Source organism: Rhinoraja longicauda, chromosome 15 (assembly GCF_053455715.1).
Source record: "Rhinoraja longicauda isolate Sanriku21f chromosome 15, sRhiLon1.1, whole genome shotgun sequence".
Classification (NCBI taxonomy): domain Eukaryota; kingdom Metazoa; phylum Chordata; class Chondrichthyes; order Rajiformes; family Arhynchobatidae; genus Rhinoraja; species Rhinoraja longicauda.
Window position 1 is genome coordinate 12,340,190 of NC_135967.1, and position 21,025 is coordinate 12,361,214.

Below are 21,025 nucleotides of genomic sequence, written 5' to 3' on the forward strand. Positions count from 1 at the left end.
CTGCACTCTGTACCTTCCCCTTTGCTCTACCTAGTGTCCTTGAGTTTGACTTGATTGTATGTTTGTGCAGACACTCCCCGAATTCTGTACGGGTCACGCTACGTGAACCTTTACGAGAGCCCGATTTTACGTAAATTGGAATCGCCATCTCCATCCCCTGTCTGAAATAACCCGCTAAGTCTGAAGAAGGGGCTCGACCTGAAACGTCTATTACCCCATGTTCTCCAGAGATGCAGCCTGGCCCGTTGAGTTACTTTGTGTGCATCACAGAATGTCAACTGTTCGGCTACGTCCCAGGCACTTTCTGCGGCACACGGCCTTCTGGGTAAGCACTACCGCCATTGTTGGCTTGTCTCCAATGTAAACTTGAGTGATCATACAGCGTTGTGGATATTACAAACTGCCAGAATTGCTATAATTAAAAAGCAGTTGGCATGATCTGACTTGGCGATTAAAGCACCTCGTCGTTTGAGCTACTGATCACCACAGTGTTTTCACCCAGAATCCAATTTATTGTTCTTTTCATGTTCACTATTGAGTTGTTACTAAAATAAACATGGCTGTATTCTGGGAGGACTCCTTCCAAGCGAAAATAGGTTTCCTTTGTTTAATGAATTTTATTAAGATAACAGAACGATAACAATGAGCCTTACTCCATCCAAAAGTTGATCTTGGATTTGGACAAGAAGTAGAATCATAAAACCATCAATAACAGCAGCTCTGTTCCAAATGATAAGAAGGTGTAAACAAGATTAATTGTTTGGCCAATAATTGAGTTTATAATGTAAATTCACAGAAATTGTTTTTTTACTTTATTGTGATTAAATCGCAACAAAGTCTTAACAAGATCAGTGTCTATCTATTCATCTGAATCTTGAGTAGAACCTCTGAGTAAGTAGTGTCAGGGCTGTGATAATATGCTGATCAATTAGCCTGAAATATGCAGTTAATTCTCATCATCATTGCTTGAGAATTTAAATTCAGCTACATTTAAAACATGCGTTAGGATCTGCCATCTTATTCCTCCAGCTTCTTTATAATTCTCTTTAGACGTCAGAGCTGCAGTGCGAAAACAAGCCTTTCAGCCCACCGAGTCCGCGCCGACCTGCGATCACCCCGTACACTAGCACTATCCTACACACCAGGGACAATTTTCAATTTTACCGAGGCCAATTAATCTTACAAACCTGTACGTCTATGGAGTGTGGGAGGAAACCGGAGTACCCGGAGAAAACCCACGCGGAGAACGTACAGACTCCGTACAGACAGCACTCATAGTCAGGATCGAACGCGGGTCTGGGGTCCACTGGTACAATACCACGCTGCCCAATAAATCAAAATGCAAATTGGTGTTATCAGTAAAAGTTATCAAGCTTTTGTTTTAGTGTAAAGTTTGGAGGTTAGTGATACAGCATGGAAACAGGCCTTTTGGCTCTTTGCTTGCATGTTGACCATCGATCACCCATTTACGCTGGTTCTATGTAATCCTACTTTTGCATCCACTCCCGACACACGAGGGGCAATTAAACAGAAGCCAATTAACCTACAAACCCGTACGCTTTTGGGATGTGGGAGAAAACCGGAGCATCCGGAGAAAACCCACGCGATCATGGGGAGAACATGCAAACTCAGCAATAAGAGGCCAGATTCGAACTTGGGTTTCTGGCGCTGTGAGGCAGCAGCTCCACCAGCTGCACTATTGTGACTCCCACAAGGCAGCTTTGCCATTTAGTACGATTGTGCTTGATCTGAACTTTACCCTCAGCTCCATTTCCTGTTTGACGAGATAAACCTTAATTCTGTTGAATTGCAAATATCTTTCTCAGCCTTGAATCTATTCAATAACCCCCTCCCCCCCACCCCTCTCTCCCAGTACAGCTCTCTGGGGGAGAGAATTCCAGAGATTCACAAACCTCTGGCAGAGAAAAAATATCCTACTCATCTCAGTCTTCAGTGGTTAACCATGTATCCTGAAACATTTCCGTGTATTAAATGCATGTGCATGATTGAGTGTATACGTGTGCGCGGTTATATTAGTGGTTAATAGCTTATCCATGTTGATTTGATATAAAAAGTCATATATGTAGGAATCTGTATTTTCTTTTGCAGTGCAGCTGAGTGCATCAAATACAATTATTTATGTATAAATGTGTAATATAGTTCCCATCACCTTGGCTGAATTCTGAAATACAATGCAAAGAGAAAGGAAGTACTCATGGAAAAACCTATCCCAGTGAGCTCCTGTTTAAAAAGAAGGGAAAACAAGTTTTAATCACCTGCACTGTGAAGTTCGATGATCAAATTATTAGTTGAGGTTCTATTGGTAATGTCGCAATGTAATCAAAGTACTTGCATGCAAACATCTGGTTTATTTAAATTAACTGTGGAACAGTTGCCCAGCCGTTGTGTTGCTGCCTTACAGCGCCAGAGACCAGTGTTCAATCCTGACTACGGGTGCTGGCTGTACAGTATTGCTACGTTCTCCCTGTGATCACCTGCGTTTTCTCCGGTTGCTCCGGTTTCTTCCCACATTCCAAAGACCTGCGGGCGCGTAGATTGATTGGCTTCTGTAAAATTGTTCGTAGTGTGTAGATTAAAACTAGTGTACGGGGATCCCAACCCAAAACGCCACCTATCCATGTTCTCCAGAGATGCTACCTGATCTGCTGAGTTACTCCAGCACTTTGTGTCTTTTTACTTTTTGTAAACCAGCATCTGCAGTTTCTTGTCTCTACTACTTAATATGCCTTTCATGTTTTCACTTCAATCCAATGAGGTATAGTTTAGTTTAGTTTAGTTTAGTTTAGTTTAGAGATATGCAAACAGGCCCTTCGGTCCACACTGATCAGCGATCACCCATACACTATTTCTGTCCCACACACTAGGGACAGTTTACAGAAGCCAACTGCCCTACAAACCTGCACATCTTTGGAATGTGGGAGGAAACTGGATCACCCAGGGAACCCCACATGGTCACAAAGGGAACGCACAAACTCCGTACAGACAGCACCCACAGTCAGAATTAATCCAGGGTCTCTGGCACTGTAAGGCAGCAACTCTATCGCTGTGTCATTACTCCTCTAGTTGAAACAGGAGAAGTAACGGTGGATCACCGATGAGGGGCTATGGGATTAAACTTCAGAAGACAAGACGACAATTGCAACAGTTGGGAAAATGGCGGCTCAGAATTTGACATTAAGGTTAAAAGCTGAAGAGCTTCCGATTGTGGATATCTATCTCATTCTATTCAGGTGAAGAATGTTTGTTGCAAGGTAGAAACCAGGTGCTGCAGATGCTGGCTAATGCACAACAGAACACAAAGCGCTGGAGTAACCCAGTGGGTCAGGCAGCATCTCTGGAGAACAAGGATAGGATGACGTTTCTCAACTGGTTTCCTCCACATCCCAAAGACAGGCGGGATTTTAGGTTAATTGTCCTCTGTAAAATTGCCTCTAGCATGCAGGGCATGGAAGAGAAAATGGGATAACATAGAAATAAGTCTGAGGAACGGTCCCGACCTGAAACCTCACATATCCATGTTCTCCAGTGATGATGCCTGACCTGATGAATTACACCAACACTTTTTCTGGAGAAGGGTCCAAACACGAAATGGCAACTATCTCACTCCAGCATTTTTATGTCCTAGGGAATATTGTTGCAAGCGTTTGTGTCTCATTAGTGCGGTTTCATGCTTATTTTCATTGCTGACCATACTATTCACAAACTTCCAACAAAATGTAACATCTTCATATTTGAAATTCTGCTCATGTTAAATCAACAGAGAGGCTCCAGGAAGAGAACACCAGCTGTTCAGTGCTGGTGACAAGAAATGTTTGCTCCTTGGAAAGTAATTAGCAGCAACCTGGTAATTCAAGCAGTTAAGTGGCTGACACTGAACGGAAAGGTTATGTGCTGGACTCCTGGGGCAGCGTGCTGTCGGTCAGAGGTGCTTTGTGCTCTTGGGTTGACTTTGGTCTCAATCAGGCAAAGCAGAAAGGAAATCAGTGCCTAAAACCACTCAACTGAATCTCATCTGGTCACCAGCTAAATTGGGTTAAACAAGATCACACTGAAGTTTAGTTTGGTTTTAGTTTAGAGACACAGCGCGGAAACAGGCCCTTTCGGCCCACCGAGTCCATGCTGACCAGCGATCCCCGCACATTAACACTATCCTACACACAAGGGACAATTTACAATTGTACCAAGCCGATCAATCTACAAATCTGTGCGTCTTTGGAGTGTGGGAGGAAACCGGAGCTCCCAGAGAAGACCCACGCAGTTCACAGGAAGAACGTACAAACTCGGCACAGGCAGCCCCTGTAATCAGGATCGAACCCGGGTCTCTGGCGCTGTAAGGCAGCAAATCTACCACTGCGCCACCATGCCATCAATAAGTTCTGGGGTGGATTGTCAATGACCTTAGTGTGGACTCCTATATATTGGCGAGACCAAGATCAGACTGGCCGATCGTTTCACAGAACACCTTCGCTCAGTCTGCCTTGGCCTAACACAATCTGCCGGTTGCCAAACATTTTAACTCCCCTTCCCATTCTGACCTTTCTGTCCTGGGCCTCCTCCATTGTCAGAGTGAGGACACAAGCAAATTGGAGGAACAGCACCTTATATTTCACTTGGGCAGCCTACACCCCAGTGGTATGAAGGTTGATTTCTCTAATTCCAAGTAACACCTGCATTCCCTCTCTCTCCGCTCCTCCCCAACCCTAGTCGTCCTGCCAGTTCCACTGTTCGCACCTATATATCCCATCATTATTACCTCTTCCACAGTCAACAATGAACCATTTTGGGCTCCACCTTTCCTTTATCATCGGTGCCAGCTCTGATTTTTTCTGAACCTTTTCATACTTCTAGTTTCCTTCTGGCCCTGACTCTCAGTCTGAAGAAGGGTTTCGACCCGAAACGCCACCAATTCTTCCTCTCCAGAGATGCTGCCTAGCCCACTGAGTTACTCCAGGACTTTGTGTCTATCTTCGGTGTAAACCAGCATCTGCAGTTCCTTCCTACACAGAACTGTCTGCAACTTAGACTAACTCCTCAGTGTCGAGCAGACAGTATATCAAAACTAATTCCTCTCCCATCGGAGTCTGTGGCAGCTCAACACCATTTAATTAACTGTTTTTTCTACAAAAAAAATCAAATGTAATACAGTATTATTTTATGTATGAATAATACGCGGAAGTGGCGGCACCTAACGGCTGCGGCTCGCTAGCAGTCTGTTCGTCTTTTTTCCTTTTTTTTTTTGTTGTGTGTCGGTGTTGGGATGGTTTTTGTATTTTTTTTGGTTGTGTATGTGTGGGGGGTGGTGGTGTGGGTGGGGGGGTGGTGGGGGAAACTTTTCTCTTCCTCACGGCGCGGGGTGCGGCTCGGCTGCGGGGCCTAACATCGCCGGTGCGGCTCGGCCGCTGGACTTTACATCGCCCGGTGCGGCTTGGCCGCTGGACTTAACAGTGCCCGGTGCGGCTCGGCCGCGGGACTTTACATCGCCCGGTGCGGCTTGGCCGCTGGACATAACAGTGCCCGGTGCGGCTCGGCCACGGGACTTTTCATCGCCCGGTGCAGCTCGGCCGCGGGACTTTACATCGCTGGTGCGGCTTGGCCGCTGAACTTAACAGTGCCCGGTGCGGCTCGGCCACGGGACTTAGCTGCGCAAGGCTTGGTCGCGGGGCCTTTCATTGCCCGGCTCGGCCGCGAGACGTTTCAGCGCCCGGTGCTATTCGGCCGCGGGGACTTCCATCCCCTTGCGGGGACTGTGCGGGTCGGTCGGGGACGAGCTGTCTGTCCGTGGGCGTGGGGAAGAGAGTGGAAGTTTTGTTGCCTCCATCACAGTGAGGGGGTGTTTGGAGTCACTGTGATGGACGTTTGTGTTGGGGTTGTGTGTCTTGTGTTCTTTTTTTCTATGACTGCTATGTAGTTTCGTTCGGTACTTCGGTACCGAATGACAAATAAAGCTCTGTTATACTGTTATACTGTTATCAATTTACAGATTTTTACTCTGTTAACTCTTTGGGTAAAAAATGAGACATAAAGTGCTCGAGTAACTCAATGGGTCAGGCAGCACCTCTGGAGAAGTCTTTTCAATCTGAAGAAGGGTCCTGACCTGAAACATCACCTATCCATGTTCTACAGAGATGCTACCTGCTGAGTTACTCCAGCACTTTGTGTACATTTGTGTAAACCAGCACTTCCTTGTTTCTACATTCCTTTCTTCAGTAAAGGATTGGCTGGATTGTTGATCTCACTACAAACCACACTGGAGTAAAATAAGGAGCTCTGTGGAATAGGGTTCCAGATTGGAACTTCTGTGGAATAGATTCCAGTTTCCAGGCCCCCACTCCCTCATCTTTACCATGGATGTCCAGTCACTCTACACTTCCATCCCCCACAAGGATGGTCTTGAAGCCCTCTGTTTATTTCTCGACCGTAGAACCAGCCAATCCCCATCGGCTAACACTCTCCTCCGCCTAACAGAGGTGGTTCTTACCCTTAACAACTTCTCCTTTGACTCCTCCCACTTCCTCCAAACCAGAGGCGTAGCTATGGGCACTCATATGGGCCCTAGCTACGCCTGCCTCTTTGTCGGGTACGTCGAACAATCCCTGTTCCGGACGTACACCGGCCCCATCCCCGAACTCTACCTCCGCTACATCGACGACTGCATTGGTGCTACCTCTTGTACCCATGCAGAACTCACTGACTTCATACACTTCACTACCAATTTCCATCCTGCTCTTAAATATATTTAGACTATCTCCAACATCTCCCTACCGTTTCTGGACCTCACCATCTCCATCACAGGAGACAGACTAGTGACTGACATCTACTATAAACCCACTGACTCACACAGGTATCTGGACTACACTTCTTCCCACCCTGTCTCCTGCAAAAAGTCTATCCCCTACTCCCAATTCCTCCGTCTACGCCGCATCTGCGCCCGGGATGAGGTGTTTCACACTAGGGCATCAGAGATGTCCTCATTCTTCAGGAAACGGGGCTTCCCCTCTTCCATTATAGATGAGGCTCTCATTAAGGCCTCTTCTATATCCCGCAGCTCCGCTCTTGCTCCCCCTCCCCCCCATTCGAAACAAGGACAGAATCCCCCTCGTTCTCACCTTCCACCCCATCAGCCAGCGTATCCAACAAATCACCTCCAACGGGACCCCACCACTGGCCACATCTCCCCATCCCCTCCCCTTTCTGCATTCCGTAGAGACCGTTCACTCCGTAACTCCCTGGTCCACTCGTCCCTTCCTACCCAAACCACCCCATCCCCGGGCACTTTCCCCTGCAACCGCAGGAGATGCAACACCTGTCCCTTTACCTCCCCCCTCAACTCCATCCAAGGACCCAAACAGTCTTTCCAGGTGAGACAGAGGTTCACCTGCACCACCTCCAACCTCATCTATTGATTCCGCTGCTCTAGATGTCAACTTCTTTCCATCGGCGAAACCAAACGCAGGCTCGGCGATTGTTTCGCTCAACACCTTCGCTCAGTCTGCCTTAACCAACCTGATCTCCTGGTGGCTGAGCATTTCAACTCCCCCTCCCACTCCCAGTCTGACCTTTCTGTCATGGGCCACCTCCAGTGCCAGAGTGAGGCCCACCGGAAATTGGAGGAACAGCACCTCATATTTCGCTTAGGCAGCTTGCAGCCCAGCGGTATGAACATTGACTTCTTCAACTTTAGATAGTTCCTCTGTCCCTCTCTTCCCCTCCCCTTCCCAGTTCTTCCTCTATCTTCCTGTCTCCACCTATATCTTTCCTTTGTCCCACCACCCTGACATCAGTCTGAAGAAGGGTCTTGACCCGAAACGTCACCCATTCCTTCTCTCCTGAGATGCTGCCTGACCTGCTGCGTTACTCCAGCATTTTGTGAATAAATAGGCTCTGTGGAATGATAGCTTTCATAGGATGTCCGTCAAGTTACTCCAAATGTAATAATTAAGTGTAGTTCATCTGAACTGCGTGTTTCGAATAAGCTTCAAATTTTGTTGAAATGCAAAAAACCCTATGAAATAAAAACAGAAAACGATGGAGGTACTCAGCAAGTCAGGCAGCATCTGTGAAAGAGGAAACAGAAATAAACTGAATTAAACAGAATTTCCATGCAAACTGGAGGAGAGGAAGAGTAGTCCACTTGGGTTGCTTATAGTCCAACAATGAACTCTTCAATTTCAAGCAATACCCCCTACCCTCTCTCTCATTTCTGAATGTAGGATAGAACTCGTGTACGGGTGATCGCTGGTCGACATGGACTCAGTCGGCCATAGATCCCATTCCCATGCTGTATCTTTAAACTGAAACATTTGGACAGGTATATAGATAGAAAGGGTTTAAAGGGCATTGGGCCAAATGCAGGTAAATGTCTGAAGAATGGTCCTGACCTGAAATGTCACCCATTTGTTTACTCAAGAGATGCTGGCTGACCCACTAAGTTTCTCCAGCACTTTGTGTCCATAAATGGCCCAATATGCCAACATGGTCGGCATGGACAAGATTGGAGTTTAGTTTATTGTCACATGTACAGTGCAAAGCTATTGATGCGTGCTAACCGGTCAATGGAAAGACATTACATGATTACATTCGAGCCACCACAGTGCACAAATACATGATAAAGGGAATAGTGTGAATAATGTTTAGTGCAAGATAAAGTCAAGTAAAGTCTGATTAAAGATAGTCCGAGGGTCTCCAAAGAGGTGGATAGTAGCTCAGGATCGCTCTATAGTTGTTGGTAGGATGGTTCTGTTTTCCTGATAACAGCCAGGAAGAAACTGTCCCTGAATCTGGAGGTGTGTGTTTTCACACTTCTATAACTTTTGGCCGATGGGAAAGGGGAGAAGAGGGAGTGACCGGGTGAGACTCGTCCTTGATTATGCTGGTGGCCTTGCCGAGGCAGCGTGAGGTGTAAATGTGGTCAATGGTAGGGAGGTTGGTGTGTGTGTGATGGTCTGTGTTGCGTTCAAAATTCTCTGCAATACAAGCGGTCCAAATGGCCTGTTTCCGTTCTGTACAGCTCTCTGACTCAATGGGAGACTAAAAAGACTTTCATGAAAGAGTGAGGATGGAAGAGAGAAGATGATTGAGTTTCAACTGTGACCTATTGGCGATGTCAGCTGGTTGTCATCTGGATATCACTCATTCATCCCTCCCCCCAACCCCAGCCAAACAATACTCTCTCTCTATCTCTCTCTCTCTCTCTCCCTCTCTACCCTGTCGGCCATTGACCCGTTTAGCTCTTTCACAAACCACACACAGTCTACCACAATACCTAAACCAAAATGTTGTACTTTCTCCCCCCTCGGAATGCCGGAGTTAACAGTGACCGTGTCTGTAAAGTCATCGCTTCCCGTGCAAGGGAACTTTAGTTGATTGCCCCAGTTCATCAATAACTACAGAGCACAAGAGTTTTCGATGTAAAATCCTCCTGGTCGATATTAAAGCATGCTACAAGTTCGGAAAGTGTAGGAAGGAACTGCAGATGCAGGTTTACACCCAAGATAGATATAAAATGCTGTAGTCACTCAGCAAGACAGGCAGCATCTCTTCTCTCCAGAGATGTTGCCTGTCCCGCCCAGTTAGTTACTCCAGCATCTAACCAGTAGTCTACCTTAAATGTTCGGGATTCACGGGGGCAATATTCCATCTTTGTGGAATCTGTTATGGTCACTCCGCTGGCTTTGACGCTAAAAATGATACTACTTCTCCCATCAAAAGTGCAGGGCCAAACTTCATTGTGAACCATCACAAATTCATAAGTGCTAAGAGCAGCATTTGGACCATTCGGCCCATCAAGTCTACTCCGTCATTTAATAATGGGTGACCTATCTTTCCCTCTCAACCCCATTCTCCTGCCTTCTCTCCATCACCCCTGACACCTTCTGGTAAAAAAAAAGAATTCGCTTCTGTACAGGGGTTTGCTCTTGGTTTCACTGAAATGTCAAGGAACACATTGTGTTGAGACTGATAGATTTCATACATAGAAGTCTGGGTCCAGAATGGGCTACTTTTTTTTTTAAACTTCAGACAGTGTGAGACCCATTGGTAGTAGGTGATAAGCAGTCTCAGCGAGCCGGACACACAGTCTGAATATCACGGTTGCAAGTTGAAAAGTAACGCCGCTTGTTTTCATTCCCTTAAAGTGAACCAGAGCCAAAATAAAGTGCAGAGCAAACTTCAACGTTTGAACCTTGATCTGATGAAAATAAATCGCTCATTTCACTAACCTCATCCCAAAGTAAACACTCCCACCCCGCTCAAAACAAAATGTCCCTGTATTTTAACCTGGAGTATCTCTTTCCAATAAGAATTCGCTGCTCATAGAAAGCCCCCGTGCAATATAAAAGTCCTCTCCCTCTTATTCTGTTCCTGCTTGCTTACTGGCAGTGTGTGTGTGTGTGTGTGTGTGTGTGAGAGAGACCCAGGCGGGATTTGCAAGAAGTCTCCTGCCCCAGGCTCAATAAACCATTGCATTTTTCACTTTCTTTCAAATAAACAAACAGCTTCTTTCTTACCCCGGACTGCCTCGGAGACAGCAATACAACCTCGACATCGCTGTTCAGTGAGAGTTTATTCCAGCCGCCTTCATTCTCTCCAGTGGTTTTCTGTTGAGTAAACTGGCCACACACACACACACACACACAGAGTCCACGACGTGTCTGGTAAACAGACAGTATTCCAGGCACTGTTCACTCGCAAGAATGACAAGAATAGGCGGCCCCTTCGCCTCCAAAATATTCTGCACACTACCCAACCTCCTCCCCCCCCCTCCTCCTAAGCCTCCTCCCCATGTCCGTGATATCTAAGAGGCCAGACATGTTGCTTGACATTGTTCTTATCGACACGGTCAATGACTTCCCTCACTTACTAGAAATTGCCTTGAGGAAATGATGTGTTTTTGGCAAGCATGGGTCTGTAGAAATGTTTGCTGTATCTCAGCGGCCCCATGTCACTGGTTTTAAACCTCAACCCTGGCTTAATTCCAATTGTAAAACATTGCAGACAACGTTACTTTAATTGCATTCCATATTTCCAGGTTATGTTCTGTTAACCATATTGTGTGGGGATTATTTTGATTCAAATTCTTGTTTAGTACCTGTGCTAGTTCTTCAGATTACTTTCTGTCTCGCTTTAAACTGCAACTTTCTCTGGGACGCCAGAGATTGAGGGGAGAGTTGATAGTGGTATATAAAATTATGAGAGGCATAGACAGGGTAGATAGTCAGAACCTTATCCCCAGGATGGAAATGTCTTGGTTTTAAGGTGAAAGGGCAAGTTTTTTTTACACAGAGGGTGGTGGCTGTCTAGAATGCACTGCTGGGGGTGGTGGTGGAGGCCAATACAATAGTAATGTTTAAGAAGCTTTAGCATAGGCACATGGACATGAATGGAAATTTGGTTTACTTTAGTTTATTGTCACGTGTGTGTGTGAAAAGCTTTTTTGTTGCGTGCTATCCAGTCAGCGGAAACATGATTACAATCAAGCTGTTCACAAGATAAAGGGAATAGCATTTAGTGCAGGATAAAGTCCAGTAAAGTCCAATCAATGATAGTCCGAGGGTCTCCAATGATGTCTCTAGTTGGTGGTAGGAGGATGGTTCAGTTGTCTGATAACAGTTGGGAAGAAACTGTCCCTGAATCTGGAGGTGTGCGTTTTCACACTTCTACACCTGATGGGAGAGGGGAGAAGGAGGGTGAGACTCGTCCTTGATTGTGCTGGTGGCCTTGAAGGATATGGATTATATGCAGGTAGATAAGGGTCAGTCTTGGCATCATGTTCAGCACAGACAATGTGGGCTGAAGGGCCTGTTGTTCTGCTCTACTGTTCTATGCTTTATTTAACCTCTTTACCCTTTAAGTCCTGTTCATTTTTACAAAATAAAAATAATTCAGACAATCAGCTCCCACCACCATTTATGCCAATGGTCCACACCATGGTAACTCCTTGAGTGAATGATGTTCTCTCCATCGCCACCCTTAATCGTTTGCCAAATAACTTAAATCTATTGCCTCTTGATTATTAATCAATGCACAACAGAACATAGAACTTAGAACTGCACAGCACAGGAACAGGCTCTCAGTCCACAATGTCTGTGCCCAAAATGATGACCGTCAAACTAATCTTGTGATTACTTAATCGATTTTTAATTGTTTTACAGTCAGAAGCATTCAAAATGTATGAGATACTTGATAGTTGATAATACCTGGGGTGTGGTTTAAAAATTATCATATGCTGTCAGATTTTTGCAAACAGGGCTAGTTCCTTCTTCAGACTGAAGAAGGGTCTCGACCCGAAACGTCACCCATTCCTTCTCTCCAGAGAAGCTCCCTGTTTCACTGAGTTACTCCAGCATTTTGTGTCTACCTTCGATTTAAACCAGCATCTGCAGTTCTTTCCTACACACTAGTTCTTCCCCAGGTGAATGCATTTCATCACATGAGGCATTATGGACCTGAATCGCATTCAGGTCTTGCGATTTTGGACCTGAATTTCATATACCAAGAAGGCCATTGAGAATTCATAAGATCATAAGACATAGAAGTAGATGTAGGCCATTCAGCCCATTGAGTTCGCACCATCATTCAATCATGGCCAAAGATAATAGAGCAGAGCAAGATAGACCACTCAACCCTAAAAACCGTAGTATGTCATGGCGCCATTTTAGTAGGCAGAAACATTTAAAAAGAAAAATAACAAAAATCTGTGAATTGATAGATGAGATATATTCTGCATTTTTATGGCATCATCACACATACTATTCCCCCAAAACGCTGATTACACTGCTAGAGGCACAGCGAACGGCGGGTTTTGCTTACTAAAATGGCGGACATTACTCTCCTTTGCGTACTACACTTCAGTATAGGCGATTTCGACAGAGTGGTTCATCTTGCTCCTCTAGTATCTTTGATCATGGGTGATCTATTTTTCCCTCTCAACCCCATTTTCCTGCCTTCTCCCCGTAACCTTTGGCACTCTCATTAATCCAGAAGCTATCAATTGCCAGTTTAAAAATACCCAATGACTTGGCCTCCACCGACGTCTGAGGGAATAGATTTCACAGGTTCACCACCATCTGGCTACTGAGATTACTCCTCGTCTTCATTCTACTATTCTGAGGTTGTGCCCTCTGGTTCGAGACTCTTCCACTAGTAGAAACACCCTCTCCACCATTCATTCTATCCAGGCCTTTCACTTTTCAGTAAGTTTCAATGAGATCCCCCCCTCATCCTTCTAAACCTCAGTGAGTACAGGCCCAGAGCTATCAAACACTCCTCATACATTAACTCAGTCATCCCAGTATCATTCTTGTAAGCCTTCTCTCGACCCTCTCCAATGCCAGCACATCCTCCCTCAGATATGGGGTCTAATTGGGAAAATAGCATTGCATACATCTTTTTCCATGTTAGCAGGGAGTACAGGCAAGGACCCAGTGACCGCTGATTCCATCCCAATATATCCAAACTCATGCATTACAACAATAACAGCCAGCATTTCTATAACTTCTTTAACATACGGGATTATCCCTTGGCGTAGAAGAAAACACCAAAGCATAGGCCACAGATCAAATACTGGTAAATGAACTCAGTCTTTTTCCCCAGAGGAGGTTAAGCAAGAACGAGAGGGCACAGGTTTATGATGAGAGGGGAAAGACTTAATAAGAACCCGAGGGGCAGCTTTTTCACACAGAAAGTGGTGGATACATGGAACAAGCTGCCAAAGGGAGATACCATAACAACATTTGAAAGTCATCTGGACAGGTACATGGATAGGAAAGGTTGAGGGGGATATGGAACAAACTGAAAAATGGGACTAGCTTAGATGGGGCATTTTGGTCGGCTTGGACAAGTTGGCCTGTATGACTCTATGACTATGGATAAGGGCAATGGTCTTTATGGTCACAATGAGCTAAATGACCCAATACTCTGCTGTACAGCTATGATTTTTTCGCATTGCACTTCACAGAAAGTTTTAATTTAGCTTAATTTAGTTGAGTTTATTTTACAGATTCAGCTTGGAAACCAATCCTTCGCCCCACAGAGTCCACGCTGGCCATCGATCACCCATTCACATTAGTTCTGTTATCCCACTTTCTCATCCGCTTCCCACACACTTGGGGCAATTCTACAGAGGCCGTTTAACCTGTAAACCAGCACGTCTTTGGGATATGGGAGGAAACTGGAGCACTTGGAGGAAACCCACACAGGGAGAAGATGGAAACTCCGCACAGACAACACCTGAGGTCAGGATCGATACCGGGTCTCCGGTGCTGTGAGGTTATGTGATGAAAGGGAGAGTGTGCCAGAATTTTCAGAAATGTTGTAGTGGTGAAGGAAGTTACAGAGGGAATGAAACTCGGAGCAAGTGGTCAAACATAAAGACATGTGTAGACACAAGGAACTGCAGATGGTGGAATCTTGTACAGAGCGCAAAGTGCTGGAGTAACTTGGCGAGTTAGGCAGCATGTTTGGAGGGCATAGATTGACAACGTTTCAGGTCAGTCCAAAGATGGTTCCTGATCCATAATGTCACCTGTCATGTCCTCCAGATAGGCTGCCTGACCCACTGAGTTACTCCAGCACTTTGTGTAAAACATTTAAACTCTTGTCCCACCAAGACCCAAGGGATTGAACACAGGAGTGACAGGTAAACAGGTTTAGTTGTGAGGTAAGATAAGGCCAAAAACTTTAAATATTCACATTGTGGCAGCTGGAAGCCAGTGAGGAAATCATTGCAAAAGCTGAAAAATAATCCTTTCAACATAATGCTTTCAACCTGTCAGATGGAACAGCGGACTATGACTCAGACACATCTGATCTAAAAATGATTAGGATCATGTTTCCGTGAGGGATGGAAAGGCCATCTGTACTAATAATGAATAATGAATAACTGAGTTAACCCAGAAAGGAAGAGGTTTGGACTAAAGATACTGTCTTTACGGAATGACCCAACTAACATCATAAATTTAAACCAATATCTACAAGAACACTGTGCATCTCAGGAAGGATACAGTGTCTTTGGTGAGGTTGCTGTACATAGTGGCCACAAGGATACTGTAAAATGATTCGGCAATTATTGTATTGGAGATGTAAAGAATTTTGAGCAAAACACGTGCTTGAGGAACTCAGCAGGTCAGGCAGCATCTGCGGAAGGAATGGACAGGCGACGTTTTGGGTTGGGACCTTTCTTCAGACTGATTGAAATCGTTGGAGAGAAAGCTGGGTGAGAGAAGTGGGGGCTCAGGAAAGAGGGAAGGGGTAGGGGTCTTTTTTTTTGTCAACATTAAATTCTCCAACCAAGTACTACCCCCCTACCCTTCTTAGGACGGTCATTGTGTACAGATCGCACATGCTCTGCAAAGAAGTCAACACCTTCATGCTTGGTTTCACCAATGTAGAGGAGGCCTCTTCAGGAGCAATGAATGCAGCTGGCAATGTTGGAGGAGATATAGACGAATCTTTGCCTCACCTGTAAGGGCGATGTGACTCGCCCCAGCTTTCTCCCCCTATTTCAATCAGTCTGAATCAACCCAAAACGTTTCCTATACATGTCCTCCAGAGATGCTGACTGATCCGCTGAGTTACTCCAACACTTTCTGTTTTGTGTTCTGTCTAAATCCGTCATGATCCTCCATACCTCCCGCCGGAGGTCCCGAAGGCTCGGCGGTCCGTGGAGCGGGGAGGGAGCCGCTGGACATGAGAAGCAAGGGCCAGTAGGAGGGTGAACCAGGGTAATGCCACCAGCGCCTTCAAAGTCCGCAGCAGGAGGTGCCCCCGGGACACAAAGATGGTCATAGAAACATAGAAAATAGGTGCAGGAGTAGGCCATTCGGCCCTTCGAGCCTGTACGCACCGCCATTCAATATGATCATGGCTGATCATCCAGCTCAGTAACCTGTACCTGCCTTCTCTCCATACCCCCTGATCCCTTTAGCCACAAGGGCCACATCTAACTCCCTCGGGTGAGGAGAGAAGAGGGACATCGGATCGCGGGCCGATCCGGTCGAAGGTGATGGAGGAAGGCGCTGCAGGAGGCTGGGGCTTACCTGGATCAGAAACTGCACCAGTAGACCGAGCGTACAGGTGGACCGGACTTTGGACTTTGGAAGTGGTGCCAAAACATGGTGGCGCCCACATGTGTAAATATGCAAGAAGAATTTCACTGTGCAGTTGCACATGTAACAAATAAAACATAATGGAACCATTGAAATCTCCTCTCAGCACTTCAGAACAAACTAGGTCTCTCTAGTCTAACTTCACTGCTGAAATCCTTCGTCCCTGTAACCATCCAATAAGGGGCCTGTCCCACTTAGGCGTTTTTTTAGGCGACTGCCGGCGACTGTCAAAGTTGTAGCAGGTCGCCGAAAAACTGACGACTGGACCGCCCCTACGACAATGTCTACGACAAGCACCAACAACCTACCACCTAGGCGACATCAAGCTACGGCAAGCTACCGACAACCGGCGAACCAAACATCGCGACTTAGGACGTTCACCTACGACCGCGCCTATGACAACCTACGATCACACAGGTGACAACCTACGACAACCAAAGTCAACCTACGTCTACCCGCGACAAGCTACTACAAGGTACGACCGTGTCGGCGACAACTGAAGACAATTCATGTCATTTTGGCCTCCGGTTTTGACGCCGGTACCTGTCGCCGGTTGACGTAGGTAGTCGCCAATGGAATTCAAAGAAGTCAGCACCGGCGACAACCTACGTCACCTGGCGACAACCTGGTGACAGCGCCTACGCCAGGAGATGTCAAGCTACGATCATTGGCGTCAAACCAACAGTCGCTGAAAATTTTTAAACCTTTCAAAATCCAGCGGCGACCAGAAAAATGCCATGACCCTTTGGAGACGACTCACGACCATACAGCCTAGTCGCCTGTAGTCGCCTAAAAAATCGCCTAAGTGGTACAGGGGTTTAACTCTTCTGACGGAATCAGTCTGAAGATAGGCCCCAACCCTAAATGTCGCTATTCATTCCCTCCAACAATGCTGCCTGAACCACCGAGTTCCTCCAGCACATTGTGTTTCGCTCAAGATTCCAGCACCTGCAGTTCCTTGTATCTCGCATAACTCTCTACTATGCCCCTCACAGACTCTGGCAGATCCTTGCTCCAGTATTCCTTGGAAGCAGTTCTATCTTCCAATAATGACGGCTTGTCATTTTGGTGGGATGGATGGAATGTTGGTTCATTCCTGCATTTCCCCAGTACATATTCTGCCACTTCCTGAACAGAAAATTAAAAAATATATATATTGAGGTGTGCCAGAGTATTTCAGTCCATACAAAGTACTTTTGTTGCAAAATGGTTTAAATCAACTCTTATGGTGGGATTCAGGATTTTCAAAGCTGCATTTGATTTTCCAGTAGTTGCTTTTAACAAAAAATATAGATACAAAAAGCTGGAGAAACTCTCTGGAGAAAATGGATAGGAGACGTTTCAGGTCAGGACCCCTCTACAGGCTTTAAAAAAAAATTTTTTTTAGTTTAGTTTAGAGATACAGCATGGAAACAAATCCATGCTGACCATTGTTTACCCGTTCACACTAGTTTTATGTTATCCCACTTTCTCATCCACTCCTTATGCACTCGGGGCAATGTACAACAGCCACAACCTACAATCCTGCATGTCTTTCCACTAACTGGATAGCATGCAACAAAAAGCTTTTCACTGTGACAATAAACTAAATTAAACTAAACTAAATGGTGGTGCAGCGGTAGAGTTGCTTCCCTACAGCGCTTGCAACGCCAGAGACCCGGTTACAGGTGCTGTCCGTACAGAGTTAGTACCTTCTCCCACGTGGGTTTTCTCCGAGATCTTCGGTTTCCTCCCGCACTCCAGACGTACAGGTTTGTCGGCTAATTGACTTTGCATAAGTGTAAAAAAAATGTCCCTAGTGTGTGTAGGATAGTGTTAATGTGCGGGGATTGCTGGTCGGTGCGGACTCAGTGGGCCGAAGGGACTGTATCCCTAAACTAAACTAAACTAAAAAACTAAACTAAAACTAAACTACCGAGGGCCAATTAACCTACAAACCCGCATGTCTTTGGGATGTGGGAGGAAATCGGAGCACCCAGAGGAAACACAAGCAGTCACGGGGAGAAAGTGCAAACTCCACACAGTCAGCATCCATGGTCAGGATCAAAACCAGTGGTGTGGCACTGTGAGGCAGCAACTCTTTCAGCTGCCCCACTGTCTACTCTCTGGTCGATGGTAATACACTGTTGGGGAGTGTTAATTACATTACTGACTTCTGCTGATTGAGAGTACACTAATTTCAACCACATTTACATTGTTGGTGGACAGTTAGTGGTGACAATTTGCTTATGCAGCGTGTTGAGGAAGTGATAGTCCAGGTTAATTATATCTAGCAGCTCGTTATCTGCTGATTTACAATGGAATTGCTTATGAATGGCTGTCTATTGTCCTTTAGTGAGTTAGATCATCTGGTAAATCAACCCTGACGATATCAATCACCTTCTCCCTGGGTGATTGAAGAGATAACACAGGATGAAATAGTTTTTTTCCTTCTGGTTTTGTAATCCCAGTCCAAAGCAGGAACACCCTTCTCACTGAGCCAGTCACCTCATCCTGATGGCCACTTTCGTATTCGGCTGCATCAGGCTGTGTGTGTAGAGCCACTACGTGGGCACCAAGTGTCATTACCTGCTGAGGTTCTACCTGTCCCCGGTGTTGCAAGGGATGAGCCTGGCACCAATGCCACGCAATGTGGCAGCCAATTCATAACGAGAGGATTTGAGAATAGGAGTTCATAACGAGAGGATTTGAGTCTCGGATTAAAGAGGTCCTTCTGTACTTGTACAGGGCCCTGGTGAGACCACATCGGGAGTATTGTGTGCAGTTTTGATCTTCAAATTTGAAGAAGGGCGTCTTTGCTATTGAGGCTGTGCAGCGTAGGTTCACCAGATTAATCCCCGGGATGGCGGGACTGTCATATGAGGAAAGATTGGAAAGACTGGGCTTGTATTCACTGGAGTTTAGATGGATGAGAGGGGATCTTATGGAGACGTATAAAATAATGAAAGGACTGGACAAGCTAGATGCAGGAAAAATGTTCCCAATGTTGGGGGAGTCCAGAACCAGGGACCACAGTCTAAGAATAAAGGGGAGGTCATTTAAAACTGAGGTGAGAAAAAACTTTTTCACCCAGAGAATTGTGAATTTGTGGAATTCTCTGTCACAGAAGGCAGTGGAGGCCAATTCACTGGATGAATTTAAAATAAAGTTAGATAGAGCTCTAGAGGCTAGGGGAATCGAGGGATATGGGGAGAAGGCAGGCACAGGTTACTTAATTGTGGTTGATCAGCCATGACCACAATGAATGGCGGTGCTAGCTCAAAGGGCCAAATGGCCTCCTCTATTTTCTATGTATCTATGTTAATGTGCCAGTCAGCTAGACATTGTCACATCACCTGTCCTGTGTGGAAAGGTTCTTCCAGACCAACACCTTTGACCACAAGTCCATCAGGCAGTGGTCAGCACGGAACATCCTGCAGACACTGCAGGACAAGGACTCGATGGATCCTGTGGCGTGGCTCCCAGAGCAGACTACCCAGTTTGTCTGGTAAAGTGCCTCATCGCTAGATGTCACCAACAAGCACCAAGACCTGGCTTGGCTGACAGTGAGGGGGACCCTCCCAGTCAGATCCTTCCTGCACCGTCAGAATCTTACTACCGATGCAGGCTGTCCTTAAGATGGCTGATACGGACAGGAGACGGTTGCCCACCTCTTCGCAGAGTGTGGGTTTGCAAAGAGGGTTTGGACAAGGTTGCAAGGGTCCTGGTCATGGTTCATCAGGAACTGCTGCATAAGCGAGGACTCTCTGATTTACGGGCTGTTCCCAGGGACACATTTGGAAATGGACATCAAGTGCTGCTGGAAGATCATCAACTCGGTGAAAGAAGCTCTTTGGTCTGCTCGAAACTTGTTGGTCTCCCAGCAGAGCGCGATGTCCATCAGGGAACGTTGCCAACTGGCCCGCTCCAGACTGCAGGACTACGTGCTGAGGGACGCACTGAAGCTCGGTGCAGCCAACGCCAAGGCTCTGTGGGGGAGGACCACAGTCTAGGGTCCTTCCGCTGCTGGACATTGAGAGGGAGAGTACGGTGGAGACACCCCTCAAACAACGCAAGGGATATCACCCCAAGGGGCCAGATGCGTGGCAAGGGTGCTTGGTTTAAGGATAGCTGCAAACACTACTGAGTATGACACTAATCAACGTATAGATGCTGAGTCTGAAGAAGGGTCTCAACCCGAAACTTCATTTATCCATGTTCTCCAGAGATGCTGCCCGACCTGTTGAATTACTCCAGCATTTTGTGCGGACACATTTAGACACTCCAAAGACGAACAGGTTTGTAGGCTAATTGGCTTTGGTAAAATTATAAATTGTCCCTAGTGTGTAGAATAGTGTTAGTGTGCGGGGATTACTGGTCAGTGTGGACTCAGTGGGCCGAAGAGCCTGTTCGGGGTGCTGTATCTCTAAACTAAACTAAAACTAAACAAAGATAAAATACGTTTAAAATGTCAAATGATTTTCCTATATTTCTTTGAATAATTTTTTTGGAAGTTCTGGAAAATAACATGAGGTAGAAACTAGATAAAACATGCAAATTGTTTAATTAATAATAAAATATTAATCGTGTTAACTTTAAGGATTCTACTTGTAATTGACTTGGATATCCCCCTTATTAGATTGTTGAGCTGTTTTTAATATTCCATAGTTCATAGGAAGGTCTGTTGCAAATGCACAGAGAAGCTACTCATTAAACTAATGAAAGGAAGTCATCCATCAACCATGTGTAAACATGAGGAATTATCAGCAGGAAGATGAATGTTTTCCTGTTTCTTGAAAATGCAGGATGGCTTTTGGATGGTATCAAGTTCATGATACTTTACCGAAGCAAATCTATTTTCAAAAGGGTAATATCACATTTTTAAATTGCATTGTTTGCTGTTACAACTTAATTCACATATT

General features: G+C 45.8%; 1 protein-coding gene across 2 annotated transcripts in view; it reads right to left on the minus strand.

The window, feature by feature from the left end:
• The window catches only part of LOC144600527 (uncharacterized), a 70,296-nt gene extending 59,630 nt beyond the window's left edge, over positions 1 to 10,666 (minus strand). For both annotated transcript variants that reach the window (XM_078412199.1, XM_078412198.1), the window contains exon 1: positions 10,527 to 10,666. In XM_078412199.1, the coding sequence (XP_078268325.1) occupies positions 10,527 to 10,564 (38 nt within the window). In that variant the 5' untranslated portion in view covers positions 10,565 to 10,666. The remainder of the gene's footprint in view (positions 1 to 10,526) is intronic.
• Between the last annotated feature and the right edge of the window lie 10,359 nt (positions 10,667 to 21,025).